The sequence below is a fragment of the Pyrgilauda ruficollis genome, unplaced genomic scaffold (assembly GCF_017590135.1).
Source record: "Pyrgilauda ruficollis isolate IOZ18807 unplaced genomic scaffold, ASM1759013v1 scaffold6, whole genome shotgun sequence".
NCBI classification, from domain to species: domain Eukaryota; kingdom Metazoa; phylum Chordata; class Aves; order Passeriformes; family Passeridae; genus Pyrgilauda; species Pyrgilauda ruficollis.
Genome location: NW_024527710.1, coordinates 2,479,444 through 2,498,444, shown reverse-complemented (window position 1 = coordinate 2,498,444; position 19,001 = coordinate 2,479,444). Strand labels below are relative to the sequence as shown.

General features: G+C 36.1%; 1 protein-coding gene across 2 annotated transcripts in view; it reads left to right on the top strand.

Annotated features, from left to right (window-relative positions):
- Window positions 1-19,001, top strand: part of ABCD3 (ATP binding cassette subfamily D member 3) — a 28,489-nt gene that overhangs the window by 6,330 nt on the left and 3,158 nt on the right. The window contains exons 2-22 of one of the 2 annotated variants that reach the window (XM_041483216.1): window positions 4,085-4,121; window positions 6,171-6,269; window positions 7,412-7,500; window positions 8,368-8,437; window positions 9,200-9,297; window positions 9,857-9,980; window positions 10,943-10,999; window positions 12,111-12,253; window positions 12,579-12,648; window positions 13,074-13,143; window positions 13,269-13,366; window positions 13,445-13,536; window positions 14,004-14,092; window positions 14,168-14,240; window positions 15,210-15,273; window positions 15,625-15,702; window positions 15,795-15,860; window positions 15,963-16,052; window positions 16,263-16,382; window positions 16,820-16,924; window positions 18,267-18,323. In XM_041483216.1, the coding sequence (XP_041339150.1) occupies window positions 4,085-4,121; window positions 6,171-6,269; window positions 7,412-7,500; window positions 8,368-8,437; window positions 9,200-9,297; window positions 9,857-9,980; window positions 10,943-10,999; window positions 12,111-12,253; window positions 12,579-12,648; window positions 13,074-13,143; window positions 13,269-13,366; window positions 13,445-13,536; window positions 14,004-14,092; window positions 14,168-14,240; window positions 15,210-15,273; window positions 15,625-15,702; window positions 15,795-15,860; window positions 15,963-16,052; window positions 16,263-16,382; window positions 16,820-16,924; window positions 18,267-18,323 (1,789 nt within the window). Of the gene's footprint in view, window positions 1-4,084; window positions 4,122-6,167; window positions 6,270-7,411; window positions 7,501-8,367; window positions 8,438-9,199; window positions 9,298-9,856; window positions 9,981-10,942; window positions 11,000-12,110; window positions 12,254-12,578; window positions 12,649-13,073; window positions 13,144-13,268; window positions 13,367-13,444; window positions 13,537-14,003; window positions 14,093-14,167; window positions 14,241-15,209; window positions 15,274-15,624; window positions 15,703-15,794; window positions 15,861-15,962; window positions 16,053-16,262; window positions 16,383-16,819; window positions 16,925-18,266; window positions 18,324-19,001 lie in introns of both variants that reach the window. The other variant, XM_041483215.1, reaches the window with a different exon arrangement.

The following is a 19,001-nucleotide window of genomic DNA, read 5'->3' as shown; positions in this document are numbered from 1 at the left end:
TCTTTGCACTGTGTTGATCAGACCCAAGTCATCCTAACTCCACAGAAGGAAGGTAGCATGATGTGAAATTTGTAGGGTTTTTTTCAGTTAAGGACAGTGTAACATTTTGAAGCCCTTACTTCCTCATAATGTGTCATTAAACAGCAAGTCTGGTTTATCACGCTTTTCATCTGCAATTCCCTGATGTGCTAAGCTCACTGTAGATTACTTCCTCTGAACTTTGTTCTGTATGGAGACAGGTATTTCTAAAGATTTCTAAAGTAATGTTTTAACTTTTTCCTGTTTGCTAGTAAATACCACAAAACTAGTGTGCCTGAGACCTTTCAGTAAGAAGACTCGGGCCTCTTGAAAGCTTTTCACAGTTTCTCAAATCACTTTCTTCTTTAGTGGTGTAGAGAATGATTCTGTTTGAGTAACCAGTATTGTTGCATGTTTCTTTTAGAGAGAATAGCCTCACTGGTATGTAAATAGAGTCAAAAGAGCCAGTGCTCTGACCAATACTTATTTGGAGACTGGAATCACATGATTTCTCCCTCCCCGCTGGTCTTCCATGCTGCCCTTGAAGTTGAATGTGCTGTCAAATGCCTGTACAGAGTCCTGAAACTGCATTAATTTCTTCAAAGCATCTTGCTGGGATGGGCTGATCATGTTTCTCAGTGTAGGAGAAAGGTGTTTTGTTGTATTGCCTCCTGCCTACTGGGTACTTACTTACTTATTTACTTCTCTTCGGAGAGTTGCTATTCAATTACCATGCACATATGATGTTTCTTTTAGAGAGAATAGCCTCACTGGTATGTAAATAGAGTCAAAAGAGCCAGTGCTCTGACCAATACTTATTTGGAGACTGGAATCACATGATTTCTCCCTCCCCGCTGGTCTTCCATGCTGCCCTTGAAGTTGAATGTGCTGTCAAATGCCTGTACAGAGTCCTGAAACTGCATTAATTTCTTCAAAGCATCTTGCTGGGATGGGCTGATCATGTTTCTCAGTGTAGGAGAAAGGTGTTTTGTTGTATTGCCTCCTGCCTACTGGGTACTTACTTATTTACTTCTCTTCAGAGAGTTGCTATTCAATTACCATGCACGTATGAATGTGACAAGTTTGCTGTAGTTGTGTCATCCCAGGTACTGCTGACACCTTTTTCTGCTTTTTATATCTGTGTTTGCTGTAAAAGCCCTGTGCAGTTAAATAATGGGTAGCAAGCTACATCTGAAATGCTGCTTTTCCTGAAACTTCTTCAGGTGATGTGTGTTCCATTATACCTCTAGACTCTTTATGGTCTTAAAAAGTTTTACACATTGAATTCAGACGGCTTTTTTGACCGCTTTGTGCAGTTAGGTCTTGAAAATACACGGTCACAAGTTCCACTGTTTTTGGTTACAGTAGTAAAACATTTCTAATAGTGATTTTTTCTTATTTTTTTCTATATGTTTTCTGAATAACCCTTTTCAAAAGCCTTTCATTGTCACCCCCCCTTGTCTGTGAGGGCACGAAGAACAATGGTTCTGTACCAGGGGAGTAACTTGCAGTGAGAACTTGGCCAGCATGTAGCACTTACCTTCCTCCACCACTGAGCCTTGTGATGCTCCAGCATTGTGTAAATGAGAGGTCCGGAATAATGGAGAGCTTGGACCTATTCCAGGTGTTAGAGCTCTCTCCTGCAACCAGATAGTCTTGCTGTATTCTTGCTGAGTAATTGAGAATGTTATTTAGTCTTTAAATTCATGGAGAATGCAACCACCATTCTCACAAAACAGTTCTACAGTAGTACAATGGAGTCTGGAGTAGTGGCAGTAGGTATTGGACTGGAAAGATTTTATTCCAGGCAGAACTATGGCAGAGTCTTTATTTGCAAATAAAATGAGAGCTATGTAGGCACATTTAATTTTTTTTTTCTTCTAGACTTCATATGTAAGATTGTTTCCATTCTTTTTGAAGTATTAGTCTTGTTTTGAGCTTGCACAAATTTTTTTAGAAAAAAGAGAACAGAACTCTGTTAAAGCTCTTTTTAAATTAGATTTTAAATTTACAAATGCTTCATTTTTATCTTAAACTTTATAAATATAAATGCTAATTAAATGTGAGTTTATTATTACATGTAAGATCTTGATTTCTGGACAATCCTTCTTTCTCTTTAATGTGTAATCAGTTTCAGCTCAGTCAGTAATTTCAGCTGCTCAATTTCTCTCAACAGCTACTGTAGGAAAAATGTATCAGTAAATACATCAATGATATTCAACTAACTGCCACAATTATTCTGGGCCTTATCTACCTAATAGATTACTCTATTAATATATTCACTTCTGATCCTTTTAAAGCTGAAATAGTTGTGTATTATGAGTGTTGTGACTCAAACACTGGCAGAACTTGAAGCAGTAAAGCTTATAGGAATCATTACAGCATTTATGGAGGAGCAGCATGCTTTCATCTTACATTATGACAAGTCATGAGTCATGTAGAGAAATAACCACATAGTTTGATCACTACTTATTCATGCTTAAGAATACTACTTTCCTCCTACTGCCAAACCAAATGTGATTGGACTGATCCATAATCAAGTTTTGTAAAATTACAAGATGTATTGAGAAGTTTCTTGTACCGGAAGTCCATTGCTCTTGCATCATCAGGATGTAGTCTCCATCTAAATTGTTTGTTAGACTTTACACCCTGTTACCATTTCCACAGGTGTACTTCCCTCACAGCCTGGTTAAATGTTATATCTCTTCTGAACTTTTATTATTTCTCCCCCAATCTGGCCCCTACTGCCCTTCATATTCGTTCTTTGTTTTGTCTTTTGCACAAGTAGTCTTGCAAGATTTTTATCTTCTCTCAGACTTCCGTCTCTATTACCTTTAATTATGTTCTTGCTGAACTGGTGGATCTCCCTTCTTGCTTTCATGGTCTCCTCCTTCCCTTCTTTTCTCATGTTCCTCTGCTACCTTGCCTCTTCCTTTCATAGTAATTAAATTATTTCTTTTTATTGGATAGTGACATTCATAGATCTTTCTAATCATCTTAAATTAAAATAGGCACAGTTTCATTCTAGATATTTTCTTGGCAGAGCTTTAAAACACAAGTGTGAAATGGTGCTGTTGATGAAGTTGTGGGATAGCTGGTTTTCTGGCAGTCTGCTCCTGTTTTGGTGTTGTAGACCGAAGGAGTTTCTGCTTTCTTGTAGTGTCCTAGTTCTGCCTTGAAAGTTATGAATGTTGTAGGTTTAAGGCAGCCTGCTCTCAGTGTTGTAATATCATGGTTAAGAAAGTTGTAGGTTAATATGGTTGGTGGCTACTTCTAAAGTACATAAATTCTCCATAAATTCTCTTCGTGTGCTTATCTGATGCTTGAGTGTTCCAAAAGGAAGAAAGACAAACTATAACTGCCTTACTGGTCAGCTTTTCTTTATTAAAAGTAGAGGCAAAAGAATAGCATTGTGCTTTTTTGAATGTTTGTTTAACACCAGTTGATAAATATTTTTCTACTAACTGTTCTGTTAAATCCAGAGGAAGGAAAATAGACTAAAAACTAACTCCCCTTTTAATGGACATTGCAGGAACTTGATTTTACAGGAGCTAGCTTTTTTCCCCCTGTAGCACATGTTTATGAACAAATAATCTCTCTGTGTAGTAAATGTGTTATTTTTGAAGTCAAATGCAATGCAAAACAAATCTGGTTAGCTTATGTAGATAGTGTGAAACATCAAAGTTGGGTTGCTTGGATTACTAGATCTGCATTCTTGTAGTTTTCATTTGTGGTCAGTGGAACCATGTAGCCATGCTTGTAAAGTATGTGTGAGAAACAGAAAAACCCTTGGAGCTCATGAGAGGCAAGGTAAAGCAGAACTCAGAGATGAAAGAGTGGGACTTGCTTTTCCTATGTGAAACTGATTGCTGGAATGAGAAGGGTTTCACTGGAATTACATATACTGTATAAAAGCAGCACATAGGTTTGACATAGGAGGTAGCCCTGCTGTATTGCTCTGAAAGAAATAGGTAGGAATATAATCCCAAGGTTTCATCTCTGTGTGTAGAGATCAAGACAAAGAAAAGTGTGTTAATAACAAATACTTGTTTTCTTTTCTCTGCAGAAAAAGAAGTGGAAAACAAGCATTGCAGAATAATGAGGTAATTCTTTCTTCATGTCAAATATTCTTTAATAATTTTAAGTAAAGCTGATTCTTTTAAACTTTAAGTCCTATCACTGTAGTTTAATCTTGGCTATAGTGCGAGTATGGTTTGAATGATACTTTCAGACTTGCATTGGTGACACAAAAGAAGAATCAGGTTAATCACAAGAGGCTGAAGTTTGACTCCATAATTATGGATTCTTGATGTACACAATGTCCTTTTATCTCTTATTGCCCTATGAATTTGTAAGGACCAGTGTTGTAAGATTTTCTGTATAGATAGAAATGAACACCTGTGTGTAGATTTGGTATAACTTGTGTTTATTTTTTATGTAAAAGAAAAATGTATGGAATAAGATGTTGAGTCTCACAGTTTCTAAATTAGAAATTACTTCAAACATCTCGTAGGAGGTTTGTAATTTCCCTGATCTTTTGTGTGTCTGTTAATTCAGTTATTTGAAAGGAATATACTAAATCCCTTTAAGCTAAAATTTTTGTTTCATAGTCAAATAAAATATGACAGACCAAAAGGCAGTCTGTGATTCTGGTGTTACAGTGGTATGAATAGATTCCATGTACTTTCATCTCTGCTGAAAACTTAAAAAAAAAGGCTTGTATTGGATAAATAGAAGGGTGTATTGCAAGCATTATGTTAGCTACTAACACACCTTGACTGTGTTATCTACCATAAACAATTATCTTTTGGATAGCTATACCTATTTGTAAAAACCTTAACTATCTTTCTTTTTTAATTCCTACCCATCTTGAATACAGTTATGCTGAATGGGACTAACAACCTAAGGGAAAAAAACTTCTAGGCAAGAAGATACTTGAATGAATATAAGTGCAACATGGAAGTGTAGAAATAGGGAGGGGCTGAATAAAGGGGAAGAACAGGTTCAACTCACATATGTTTAGTCATTTGGAAATATTGCCATCAGACATTGTGTTAGTAATTTCTATTACAGGAAAGCAATAGTGTATGTAGGATCATGCTTCATTAGGACTGGACTAGGACTGGACAAACTAAGTAGTCTTAGTTTGGATTGCTTGGATTTTTGAGTAAATAATTTGTAATTAAAGTGTTGTAATCATCTACTGCATAGCATTGTATTTGGCTAGAATTTTTATTTGTAGTTTGTGTTCATGTAGATTTTTGAAAAGGATGGGACTATTGTTGACTTCATGCAGTGAAAAACATGTAGGTTTCTTCACAGAGCATTCAGAGTAGATGTTTTTCAGGTTTCCTGTCTACCTTGTAATATTGATATAGGCATTGATAGCATGGTTCACATGAGCCTTGGGTAGCAAAGATAGCAGGATTATGTTGATTAGACAGGACTTGTTCAAAGTACATGTGTGCCCTTTTGGTGTGTTTTCAGGAGTGAATTCTTCTGTCACGTCCTTACGTGAAAGAAAAGAAACCTGGACCATTAGCTTTTAAAAGTATTCAGGTTAGTCAGGACAGAAGATAGGGTTCTATGGAGTGAACAAATGAAACTGACTCTAAAGGTGTTTGGTTATGGGATGGGAGGGTTATAAGACTGGTAGATATACCTAAGTAGGAGTGTGTTGCACCATTTTGTAGAAGTAAAGCAATAAAAAATTTTGGTTTCTCTTGAAGCAAGTTTGGGCTGTACAGTCAAGGAGTTTAAACCATTGATTGTCTGGACAAACAGTGGAAGGCATCTTAAAAATACTGGCTGATGGTGTCTTTTAGAGACAAGCAGTGTTAAGAGATGTTTGCATTACAACTTCACTTGGATGTACTTTAGTGCTGTGGTCTGCATTGTTTGTTTATCATCTTTAACGCAGAATTGAAATAAAAAGTACTTTATATCATAGAAGCTACTTTCTATTGCAGTTTGTTTTGGTAGCTCCCAATTCCTTATTTAACTTGTCTGAATAAGTCTTAAGTTGGTGGGAAATACTGCAAATTCTGCAGAAGGAAAGTAGTTGTAAATGACTTGAGTAGGGAAAATATCACATCAACAGTTCAATAATACAAACAATTCTCACTTTTCTTGTTTTGTTCTGTATGCAGCAGAAAGAGGGAAAGAAGGAGCGAGCAATGGTGGACAGAGTGTTTATTGCACGAATATGTCGAATCCTGAAAATAATGGTCCCTAGAACTCTTTGCAAAGAGGTAAGCATTGCCTGCAGTAATAAATAAAGAAATAAAGCTGGAGTCAGGTCTGTTTTGAAATTACATCAGAATATATTGCTTAAATGGGACTAACTCATGCTATGTATTTTAAAATAGCAACATAATAACATAACAACTGAGCATAATGTAGACTTAGATGTTGATGAACTGTAGGAACTTAAACATACATCAGGCACAAGAACAGTGATTTGCAATGTCCAGAGTACAGAACAGGGACCTTCAGCAGCCCAACTACAAAAAGGAGGTGCATAGAAGGTAGAAGCATGGATAGAAAATGCCTATGAAAGTGCTCAGGAAGCACTTTATCAGCTACAAAAGGTCATGGTCATTAGAAGAGGTTACGGATAATCCCAAAAATCCCAAGCCTTGCTCCCATATTTGAAAACAAGTTTACTGCAAGCTACAGGCTGGTCAGCCTCACAATATTCCTGGCAAGACTGTGAGCAAAACTTCCTGTAAACTAACTGGCTACACAGAGGACAAAAAAGTGATTGCAAGCAGCCTGGATTTACCAATGACAGATCATGCCTTACTAACCTGATTGCTTTCGGTGATGAGAGAACTGGCTGTGTGGATAAGGGAAGAACAGAGGATATTGAATACTTTGATATCGGGTCAATAATACACTGATAGCCAAACTGAATTGGCTGGATGAGTGGACAGTGAAGTGCATGGAAAACTGTCTGCACTGTTGGTCTGACTGGTGGCTGGTTACTAGTGCCCTGTTTTGAGTAGGGAGTTGAAGTAGATGATGTTCAGAGGTCTCATGCAACCTTAAGGCAGAAAGGTGTCTCAGAATAGCAGTAACTTCTTTATTCCTGCAATCCTCCATCTTATAATGTGTGTCCAGTATATGTATCAACCAAATATAGCTTTTTAAAAGGCAAACTTTCAACATGTAGTCAGTACTTTATTTAAGGTATAAAATACTGCTTCCAAAAATGTAGTCAGTACTTTATTTAAGGTATTGTATGCTAATGTGTTTCCAGTAAAATAAGTAAATATTACATTAGCTAGGGCAGCAGGGTAGTACTTTTCTGTTAGATGCAGTTGGATAACTTATTGAAAAAATGGTGAATTTTAGCCATTATTTAACTGTTACATTTCTGTGGTTGTACTAGACAGGTTATTTGCTGCTTATTGCTGTGATGCTGGTAGTCCGAACTTACTGTGATATTTGGATGATTCAAAATGGAACAGTCATTGAAAGGTACCTATACATTTTTTATTATTAAACGTTCTCTCATGTGTTTAACAGGGAAAGTTGTCCATCAGAATACATATTCTGACATTTTATAGCTTGCTTGTTTAAAACTGTTGGAAAACTGGTGTAGTTGCAATTTGGGGAGGGACCACTATATTTTGGTCAGTATATTAAATTATTTTTGTTCATCAATAAAATGATTTTATTAAATTAATATATTTAAACTATTTACTAAATATTCATTTGGTAGCATTTTGTGTGCTGAAGACTCTAAATCTTGTTGATCTGAATGTCCAAGAAGGTACTTCAGAATACTGGGTTTATGTCTTAGACATGTTGTGTGGCTATTAGGGCTTTTGTTTCTTCTCACTGAGCTCTTTGCTCTTTAGATTGATAAAAACAACGCTCTTGGTCTTAATATGTTAGAAAGTAATTTTTAGACTTCTGATTAGTCTTGCTGGTCTTGTTGCTAATTGAAGCAAGTCACAATGTGTTTTGAACTGTGATTTCAAATCGATACTGTGTTTGAGGAGAGACATTTGGTGCTTTGTAAAATGGAAGGACTGCTTTGTTTCCCTGGTGAGAATCTGTGAAAGCAGAGAAGGGAAAGAACTGGTATTCTGTGACCATGAATTTTTGAGCCCTTAATGTGGGCAGTTACAGAGGAGCAGACAGGAGATAACTGCTTAGTCTGCCACTTGCCACTTAGCATGCTTGAGGGTGTCGGACTGGATCCTACGGCTGATGCTGCAGGTTTCCATGTTGATTTTGTTTTCTCTGTGTGGTCCCCTGAGAATTTATCCACTTAAGACATGCAAGTTTATACTTTGTTATTTCTCTTGTAACTGACTCTTAGCTGGTGGTCATTTACAGTGCCATCATTGGCCGCAGCAGAGAAGATTTCAAGAAATACTTGTTCAACTTCATTGCTGCAATGCCTGCTGTAAGTGCTTCTCTTGTGCTGACCTATTAGTAGAACATATTTTAAATGTAAATTAAGATTTTGAGGAAAAGGTCTCAAAGGAGTGTCTTGAAACCTATGGAAATTAGTTGTTTTACATACAGGTCTGTATGAAAATGCATTTAATTTTCTGGCTCCAATGTGGGGAGACTTTATCAGCATATTTCCTTATTGGTCACAACTATTTTTTTAACAGATATGTTTGGGTTTTCAGGTTAGTTTTGTTGATAGCAATTTTGACTATAGGTTTGGGATTCTTTTGGCACCATTGAAGATGAAGATTTTTTTTTTTTAGACTTTAGTTTTTGTATATATGTTACATTTTTTCACAGATTTGTTATGCATTCTTCCATGCTTTAACTTTCCTTCAGCTTATTGACATCTCTGATCAGCACCAGATAGAAATAATTGTTGCTACCTGGTTTGCAATAAATTTTAAAACTAGTTGACAAATTTAAGGCAGTGGTTGTAAAATGGTGGCTCTTTTCTAGAGTTTATCAGAAGAGCTGAAAATGCGTAATATGAATGTATTTTATCTTAAATGGTGAGATCCACTGGGTCCTGGAGACAGAAACCTAAGCAGTGGTCCTGTAGACACTGTCTGATTGGTCTTAGGTGTGTTTATGGCATTATTGACTTTAAGGGGAGAGATGATCTGTTTTAAAGTGTTTACACAATTTATGCTGCAAATTGTTCTAAGTATATTTGCTCTTGTTAGTTAAATATTATTGTCTCTTATTTTAGATCTCTCTAGTGAATAACTTCCTGAAGTATGGTCTAAATGAACTGAAGCTCTGCTTCCGAGTAAGACTTACCAGATATCTCTATGAAGAATATCTTAAGTAAGTAACACCTTGTCTACAGATTTTAAAAGTTGATTCACGTCATTTTAAGTACATAATGAGAAGGTTGCAATTAACTTGCAGTTGAGGGTGGGTGGCTTATCCAGGTTGTATATGCCATAGATACAAAGACAGTAAAGTTGGCTCAACTGGGGGACAAAATGCACTGTACTGCTTCTCTGATTGGGTCAGATTCCAAAGTACTTTAGGTGCCTTCATGTGCTGAAGACTGAATTGCATGCATGAGCTTGAGTAGCTCCTTCTGGACTGAATTTTGGTTGTCAGATGTGCTGTAGTAGGGTGTGTGAGGGTTTTCTAAGTTCAGTAGCGGCGTGAGCCTGAGCTTCAGCTCAGACATCCTGGAGCCTAAATGCCTAAACAATCCTGCAGCATTTAATGTGCATTTAGTCAGGTAAAAGCACAAACTATGTTGATTCCATACAGTAATTTAATGTTTGCCCTACTTAGCATCTCTGTGTGAAGCAAAGGTGTTCCAGTTATTTCAGATCCCAGGTAATGATTTTTCTTTTCCTGCCACTTAGCAATTGTTTTGTTTCAGAGCATATACATACTACAAAATGGGAAATCTGGACAACAGAATAGCTAATCCAGATCAACTCCTTACACAGGATGTGGAAAAATTCTGTAATAGTGTAGTGGACCTGTACTCAAACCTTAGCAAGGTAAGTCTTTTGAGAGAGAACTTTGAGTAGTAGTTGTAGTCATTTAGGATGGGGGTGTCAGCTCACAAAAATGATGTGCATTTGTATGTGGATTGCTTGGAGTATGGTACTAAAAAAATTGTTTATGGTGCTATAGTGTTCCACACTCCTTGTGGCTTTCATGACCAAAGCACTGTTGTGAGTTGTTATAATTCGTATTAAATTTTCTTTTAAAGAACATATGGCATTCATTTGCAGATGAACAGTGATGACTTTGCTCTCTCAGGCAGATAGTTCCCAGAAGAAAAGCAATGGCTAGCTCTCAGTTACACACAAATATTTTTTTTTTTTTTTTTGTGTAGGGAGGTGTGGTTGAATAAGCTTTTACCTGTTTCTGGTGTGAATTTTAAGGTGATTGGGTAGTGAATGAGAATACCATTGACATTTTTAGACTAAATTTTTTGATGCTATATGTTTCATGCAAGCTGAGTATAAGTAAACTACAAGTTACTTTGTTCAAAACCTTCTGACTACAAAACCTGTAGTTCAGCTGTTTTAGCTTAGCGAGGGAGCTTATAGAACTTTGGAATGTCCTCCTATCAGGTACATAGCCAAATATATGCCATTAACTTTTCATTCAGTATTTCTCATAATTACTTCAGTTAAATTATTATGTGTTCTAGTCCACCTTTGGTAAGTGAGCAGAGTGTCATTACAGACCTAAAATAGCCAAGTACTCTTTTCATATAGTATGTATTTATCTGAAGATCATGATGTTTTTATGTTCAATTCTAGAGCCAGTGTTTTCAGGAAAAAGTCATGTGGCTGAGATTCCTTTTGTCTTAGCTTTTAGTTTGTATAATAGACTAGCCAGTATTTTAGTACAGAGCTGTAACTATTCTTGGGGTGGTACATGGCTTCTGGACTGTTTTATATTAGTTTTGTGTTTGTGTTCTAAGGCTTTTTTCCTGTGCTTCTTACAGCCCTTCTTGGATATAGTTTTGTACATCTTCAAGCTAACAAGTGCAATAGGAGCACAGGTAAATTGAGTGGGTTTTTTAGAACTATAAGCACATTTTCCCTTCTTTGGTTATAGCCTTGTACCTGTTTGGAGTCTGTGGAAAACTCTAGGGGGTGGTTGTGGATTCCTACGTTATTTGAAGTGCTATACTGAAAATAGGCATTTACACTTAATGTTTTGTGTGCTTTAGTGCCCTCTATTTTGAGGCAAGCAAAATAAAAACCAGTATTTTCAGGCATTTGATCAACAATTTGAAGGACCAAGAAAGTTCTTTATTTTCTTCTAGTACTTACTTGGAAATTCTATTTAGTACAACGCCCTTTAATTGTTTGTCTTGCGTGAATTACATTTAAAGGTGAAAATAAGTTTTCTGTTTCTGTGCAGCCTTTGTGGGGGGGAGCCATTTCTTGCATTGAGCTGTAAGACTCGATAAGCTGAATATGCAGAATTAATTCTTCAAATTAGTGAAATGATGCATTATCAAAAATGTTCAGGAGTTGAAAAGGAGTAGCTGTGGGTCACATGATGCGAGTTTTGTTGAGACAGACTTGCAGTAAGGCTTAACTGAACCTTGGTAACTATCAGGCTTTCTTTGTTCTGCTCTCTAGAGTAGTTATTGTGTGCAGGTTAAGTTTATGCCATTTCATGCTTCAGTGGTATTTAATCATCTGTCCTTCATTTATGGAAACTTAGGATCCAGGACTGCTTGAGAGACCAGGAAATGTGTATAGCGGCCAATGGGATTGAAATATTGACTGCTGTGTGACACTTCAGCAAATGTACAGAAAAAGAAGTAGGCAGAAAGGAAGGAGGAGAAATGAGAGGGTACCAGTAAATCATTAATGAAATAAGCTAGAACAGTAGGGGACAGGTCACACTGGGTGGTGATAAAAACCTCAGTAGAAGGCTGGGGTGGGAAGGACATCTAGAGACAGAGAATTAGTGAAATTAGTAAAGTAGTATCTACAACACCAAAGAAGGTGACATGATGGGAATTGCAAATGTAATTGAATTGGCAACATAGGCACATAGGAGGTGAGAACTAAAGGATTTATGCTTTCTGGGCACTTTGAATGCAGATACTGTCATTTGAGACCACCTAAACTTTTATTCTTTTTTGATATTCACAGGGTCCAGCTAGCATGATGGCATACTTGATTATTTCAGGGTTTTTCCTTACACGTTTAAGGAGACCAATTGGCAAGATGACTATTATAGAACAAAAGTATGAAGGGGAGTACAGATATGTCAACTCACGGCTCATTACAAACAGGTATACACTTGGCTGCTAAGATAAAAGTGACTATACTGTGGGGTAAATGGAATTTGTGTGTTAAAATATACTTGGGAAATGTGATGCTATCAGGTCTGAGCCAAGTGTTTGCATCTTTATGTACTGTAAAGTAATTTCTATGTGCATTATGTTCCGTAGTAAGACTAAGTGGGGTATAATAATTCTGTGTTTTACTGTTGTGAAAAAGTACAAACGCTTATTTCATAAAGTAACTGAAAGTGCTTTATTCCCATATTTTATGGCTGACTGTTTTCAAAGACTGTCTTTAACAAAATGAAGTTTTGTTATTTTTGTTTCTTTTTAGTGAGGAAATTGCTTTTTATAATGGAAACTTGAGAGAAAAACAGACTATTCACAAGACTTTCCGTAAGCTGGTAAGCCTCTTTTATTTCTTAAAACATTTTAAGCAAAACTTAATTAATTCTATTGTGATGATTCTTGACATGTGCTCATAAAAATTGACTTAGAGTGGCTTGATGTTTTTGCTGCTACTTTCATTTCATTAAAAAATTAGTTGCTAGGCTATAAGCAGAACAGGAGTTTCTGTTAGAATGGCCTTTCTCTTGCCACTTAGCTCCTTGTCACCCACCACAATTACTGTTCTCAATATTTACTTTCATGTGTAGGTTGTTTTGATCACAAATGTAAGTCTTTGCCAGCAGGGACTCTTGTGCAGTGCTTACCACACTTAGAGGCATGTAAATGCATCTGAGGTACTGAAAAATAATTGTTTGGAACCAAATGTCTAATTAAATTCTAACTGGTGGAGTTTGAACTTCTTTCTTCTGTAATTTACCAGGTGGAGCACTTGCATAATTTCATCCTGTTCCGGTTCTCTATGGGTTTCATTGATACTATCATTGCCAAATGTAAGTGTGTGTCAAGTGCTAATGGATTCCTATAAATAACAAAACAAACCTTTTGCATAAGAAATGTCTTTTTTTTCTTACTGATTCAATTAATGTGCAGCTTAATATTTATTCTTAAACTGCAGACCTTGCCACTGTGGTTGGCTACCTGGTTGTTAGTCGTCCATTTTTGAACCTGTCTGATCCCCGTCATCAAAATAGCACGCATGCAGAACTTTTGGAGGTAAATAGACCAGAATTAAAAAAACCTCTAGATTTTAAATTTTGTTAGTCCACGTAAAGAAACTTTCTTCTACTCTAGGATTACTATCAAAGTGGAAGGATGCTACTGAGAATGTCTCAAGCTTTGGGCAGAATAGTCCTAGCAGGCCGTGAAATGACAAGATTGGCTGGGTAAGCTTAATAGTAAGAATCTTTCTCATCTCAATTTCAGAAGCTGATTGTAGAATTAAAATAAGCTGATGTGCTTTGCTCCTTGCAGCATGCTAAAAATTCAGAAATTAAAAACATTTTATGCTGAAAACGTATCTGAAGATGTGCTAATTATGTCCACTAGAAATTTCACATCTTGATAGTAGTAGCATGGAGTTTGAATTCATAGATGAAACCTTGTCAAATGCTCTTAAATCAATTATGTATTGATTATTTGCCAATTATTTTTTTTTAACATTGTAAGGTGTAAAATTTGGCTATTACAGAAAAAGGAAAAGGAGCTTTTAAAATATGGTGCATATTAGAAAACCTGGTGCAGCTCTAAAATGTAAACAGTCTACTTCTGTGCTGGGTTGAATAACTTTGTCATTTTAGCAGTTTGACAGAGTGCTTATTAGACCTTCTGTGGATTTTTTTCTTTTTTGAAGTTTCACAGCTCGAATCACAGAATTAATGCAAGTTCTGAAGGACTTGAACAGTGGCAAATACCAGCGTACAATGATAGCACAAGAAAAAGGTAGATGTGATATAATATGCAATATGTCATCTCTGTGTAGCATTTCAGACACTAATACATTTTTCTTTATTTAAGACGGAGATAAAAAGCAGCCTTTGTCGTTGATACCTGGATCTGGAGAAATTATCAACAGTGATAACCTTATCAAGTATGTTTGTGAAGTTTCCACAAGTTCAATAGTTCAGTATTTTTAATGTAGACTTTTTTAAAGTCTTTATTTCTGTGACCATTAATAGAGGGCTGAATGCCTGTTACTAAAATTTGCAGTTCCTGTTGAATTTCAATTTATTAGTAATTCCACCTCACACCCACTCAGCATTTCTGTTCTGCAAGCCAATCCTTATCCTCTCATATTAGCAGAAGATGTAATCTCCTCTCTGGACTTGGGTTTTTTGGTAATATTCCTACTGTCCTTTAGAATATGACTTCTCAGACCATTTTGTTTCTGCTTAGAAATATATTAGTTATGGATTTTATTCTATTATATTATTCAGCTGTAGAAAGGGCAAGTCTGTATTAATTTACAAAGTACTTGCTTTTACTTCTGCATGCTTAGAAACATTGTATTTGATGTTCCTACATTCTTTGCAGTCTGAGGAATGTAGTGTTGACAGTACTAGTACTTCAAGGCATAAAATACAGCCTTAAGAATACAGTTACAAGATCAAATAATCTCAATCTGGACACTGTGGAAAGCAGGGAAGTACAGGGGAAAGAGAGGAAGGAAGGGGGAAAAGAGATGATATAGCTATTGTTATTCATTTAAAACCAGGCAAGGGGGAGGTGAGCAGAGAAGTCATTCATTGCTTTTTGTAGAACTAGTGTAGTACTAGGTTTAAAATGCCATGCATTTTATATCCACAAGATGTTTTGGAGACCAAAGGCTTAGAAGGATTAAAAAAACAAATACAGGGGATAAAACCAAGCCTGTAGATGTAGATGTTTAAAAGCTAGGATTTCAATAACTTCCTTAGTTGTCAATAGCTGGAAACTGGGAGAGTGAATGAAGTACTGGTGAGGTGTTTCCCGGTGCCTTAAATCTCTCAAGTAAACACACAGTATTATCTTCTTTTAGGCAACTGTTGTTTTTTCTTTTTTAACTTTGCAATACAAACAGGTTTGATCATGTTCCATTGGTGACACCTAATGGAGATGTTTTGATTGAAGACCTTAACTTTGAGGTAAGTTTTTTAGTATCACAGGAAACAATATCAAATTCTCAGGGGAAGATGATAGCTTCAAAGCTCATCCTATTTATAAGAAAAGTCTAATCAAATCATCATTTTAGTTTTGAAAAAAAGGCAATAAGCTGTTTTACCCAAAAATGCTTTTAATGTTGCAAGTTCATCTTCTTCCAGCTGCAGTTGGTGCTAAATCAGTTGGGGGAAAACCCCAATTTTTTGCTGGGAATTGCTCATTGTAATGTCAGAAAGTTGTGTACAAGCATATGATATCAGATTGTACTATTGATTGTAGAAACTTCCAGCAATACTTTCTCACTACCATTTTATGTGTTGGCTTTGCAATTTTAGGTTCGATCTGGTGCAAATGTGCTGATTTGTGGGCCAAATGGGTGTGGGAAGAGCTCCCTGTTCCGTGTTCTTGGTGAGGTAAGGGAACTTTATAAAACGAACTTGGGAGAATGCAGAGCACCGTTGTAATTGGACTTTTTTGTCAAGTTTTAATCTTTTTCCCTTTGCAGTTGTGGCCTTTGTTTGGTGGGCGTTTAACAAAACCTGTAAGAGGAAAGTTGTTCTATGTTCCTCAGGTGAGACCAAGTGCTTTACCTGACAATAATGTTCTCTTTCTTTGTACTTTGACTAGGTTTAGAAATATTTGACATATCTTTTTGGTTCTAATTGTATCTCAGAGACCATACATGACTCTTGGAACGCTCAGAGATCAAGTTATATATCCAGATACTTTGGAAGATCAGAAAAAGAAAGGGATTTCTGACCAGGTAATGATAATTAGTTCATTAACCCTTTGTCTTGCTCAGGATGAGTAATGCTTCCAATTCAGAAATACTGAAATTGCTATGAAAATACTGCATTTAATAGGACTTTAATATTTACCAGAGTTGATAATGTTATGGTATAATCCTTTATAGCTTTTTTCAACCATTTGTCTTTTAAGTTCTTGTAAGCTGTCATTCCTGTTTCCATAAAAGGTGCTGAAGGAGTACTTGGATAATGTCCAGCTGGGTCCAATCTTGGAACGTGAAGGAGGCTGGGATAGTGTTCAGGACTGGATGGATGTGCTCAGCGGGGGAGAAAAACAGAGAATGGCAGTATGTCTCAAAAGCATAAATGCTTAACAAGTGCAGAACATAAATAAAAAATAAAATCTGAACTGTAAGCTATTTTTATTTGTTGACTTAGAAGAAACCCCCAAAATATGAAATACCTAAATATAGAGAATAACTGGAAATAGTGGGGTTTGTACTCAAAATTTAAAAGGAATTGGCTTTTAAACATCCTTTCACCATGTCTTGTGCTTTCATTGTATAAACAGAATTTCTAAAATACTTGTCTTGAATAAAAAAAAATATAAGATAATGTACAACTTTTGGATTTGGTTTCAAATCCAAAAGTTGGTTTCCATCTTAATTCCCTTTCCATAGTAGATTTTTGGACACTAATTCTTAGTTTAACTTGTTTAACTTAACTGCACCATTGCTGGTAGTTCTGTATCCACAGTATCCTTTTTTTTTGGCTTGCATTCCAGATGGCAAGGCTGTTCTATCACAAGCCCCAGTTTGCAATTCTGGATGAGTGCACCAGTGCTGTTAGTGTGGATGTAGAGGGCTACATTTACAGCCACTGCCGAAAGGTGAGCTCTTTGTTTCTGGAATTATCTCGCAGTACATGAACAAGAAACCTAAAATTGTACAAGGTTCACTCTTCCTTATGCATAGTGCAGACTGAAAATAAAAAAAAAATAAATCTAGAAAAAAGCTTAGGGGGCATACAACTTTATGCATGCTAGAATTCAGTAATCGTTTTGTAGTCCCAGGATAATTTAGATGTACATGTAGCCTCTATGACATACAGAGAACTGTTACTAACTGCTAAGTAACCTTACTTTTACAGATAGTCTTAGAATGTCAAGTAGCACCAAATAACCTAAAATTGTAGCATGCTTTCTTGTTCAAAAGGCTCTTTTTGGCCAGGGAAACAGAAGTGAAAGGTTGGAAGTTAACACTTCCATCTATTTTGAGATATGAAAAGCCAAGCACTCTAGGAAGATACGATGATGCTAAATATAGCTTTGTGTTTCCTTGTCCTCTTAAACTCACCATTTCAGAGTCTCTGTAATGCCATGTGAAATCAATAAGATTCAATTTCACACCCTAGTCTGGCAAGGAAAGGGCTTGAAGTGACGTTAGTTATTGAGTAGTGGTATTCCAGAATGGTAACGGAGCAAAGCTGTGCATCCACTGAAATATGTGCTTGAAACTAAAGGAGCCCTCTGGAGTAGTGAATGGACACTAGGTGAGGACTCTGCAGGAGAAGGAGCATTACTTCATGACCTGATTTTACCACATTGGTATCAATACCCTGACAGTTTTTAAAGTCCATTATCCATATGCTTCTTATTCTATTAACATGAATATTCATTTGTGCTTGCCAAGTGGCTAGTGCATGTTGCTGAAAAAATAGAATTCCTGGTTAGGCTGTCCTTGCAGAAGAAAAAAATGTTATCTTACTTTATCATCAGAGTCATTTTGTCCTTGCTCCTCCTAGTGGGGATGAATAGTTGGCTAAGTTGAAAGGAAACAAAGGAAGGTTATTCACTTTAAATTGTCACTCTAAGTGTGTAATTGATTACTGCTTTTGTGGGTTTGGGATTTGTTTTGTTGTTAAAATTCCTTTTTTCACCACCTTTATTGTTTTACCTACTTCCTGCCTTGCTTCTTTTACTCAGTTAGTTCTATGTTTGACAAATCTTTAGGAGCAAAAGAAGAGTGAAATAAATTAAAAATTATAAATCTCTCCTGATTGCTTCCCTCCTGCAAAATCTTGTGATAAAAGCTATGTATGTATAGTGTTAATAATGGTCTGGAAGTTTGTGGTTATGAATTTAAGATCTTCATCTGATACAATACTGAAAAATTAATAACACCTTAGCCATGAGAAGAATTAACTGTTTCATTGGTGTTTTTGTCATGTAGGTTGGCATCACTCTCTTCACTGTTTCCCACAGGAAGTCACTCTGGAAACATCATGATGTATGTAATCTTAGCTTTATTAAGAATATTTCTGGGTTTTGTTGACTGACTGTATGAAATTGCCTTGGTGATTCAAGGTGTTATCATTTTACATCCTAATAGGTCATGTTCTGTTTGGGTTTTTATAAGGTTTTACTTTTCACAATCTAATTTTACTCTTTGAAATATTCTTTTGCTTTTAGTTATGAAAGAGTGCTATCCAAAATTTTAAGTGTATCTATAAAGTATGAGAGGCTTCTTTATAAGTCTTCTTTCTTAAACTCAAAAAAACCTTGAACTAGCTTTCAGTGAACAGCATGGATATTTTTGCTGTCTTTGTATCTAATAGATCTATGCTTTTAAAAAAAGTCTCTAAGACATGGACTTCTTTTACTGCAGGCTAAGATTTTACTGTTCTTTTTATGCAGACAGACTGTACCTGTGGATAAAAATACTGAATTCATACATGGGGATGAATCTGTGCCCCACAAAACCCAAGAGAACAGTGTTGAGTCTAGATATGGCTATTAGCAGACTGATGTATGATGTGCAAAAATACAGTTTAACATTTTTACAGAGGCAGGTGAATTTAATGATGTGTGAGGTGAGAGCAGCTTACTTTCTGAGTTTAAGTTTACCCTCTAAAACTTTTTAAACGTTTTTTGAAGATTTTTAAATATTATATTTTAAACATTTTTA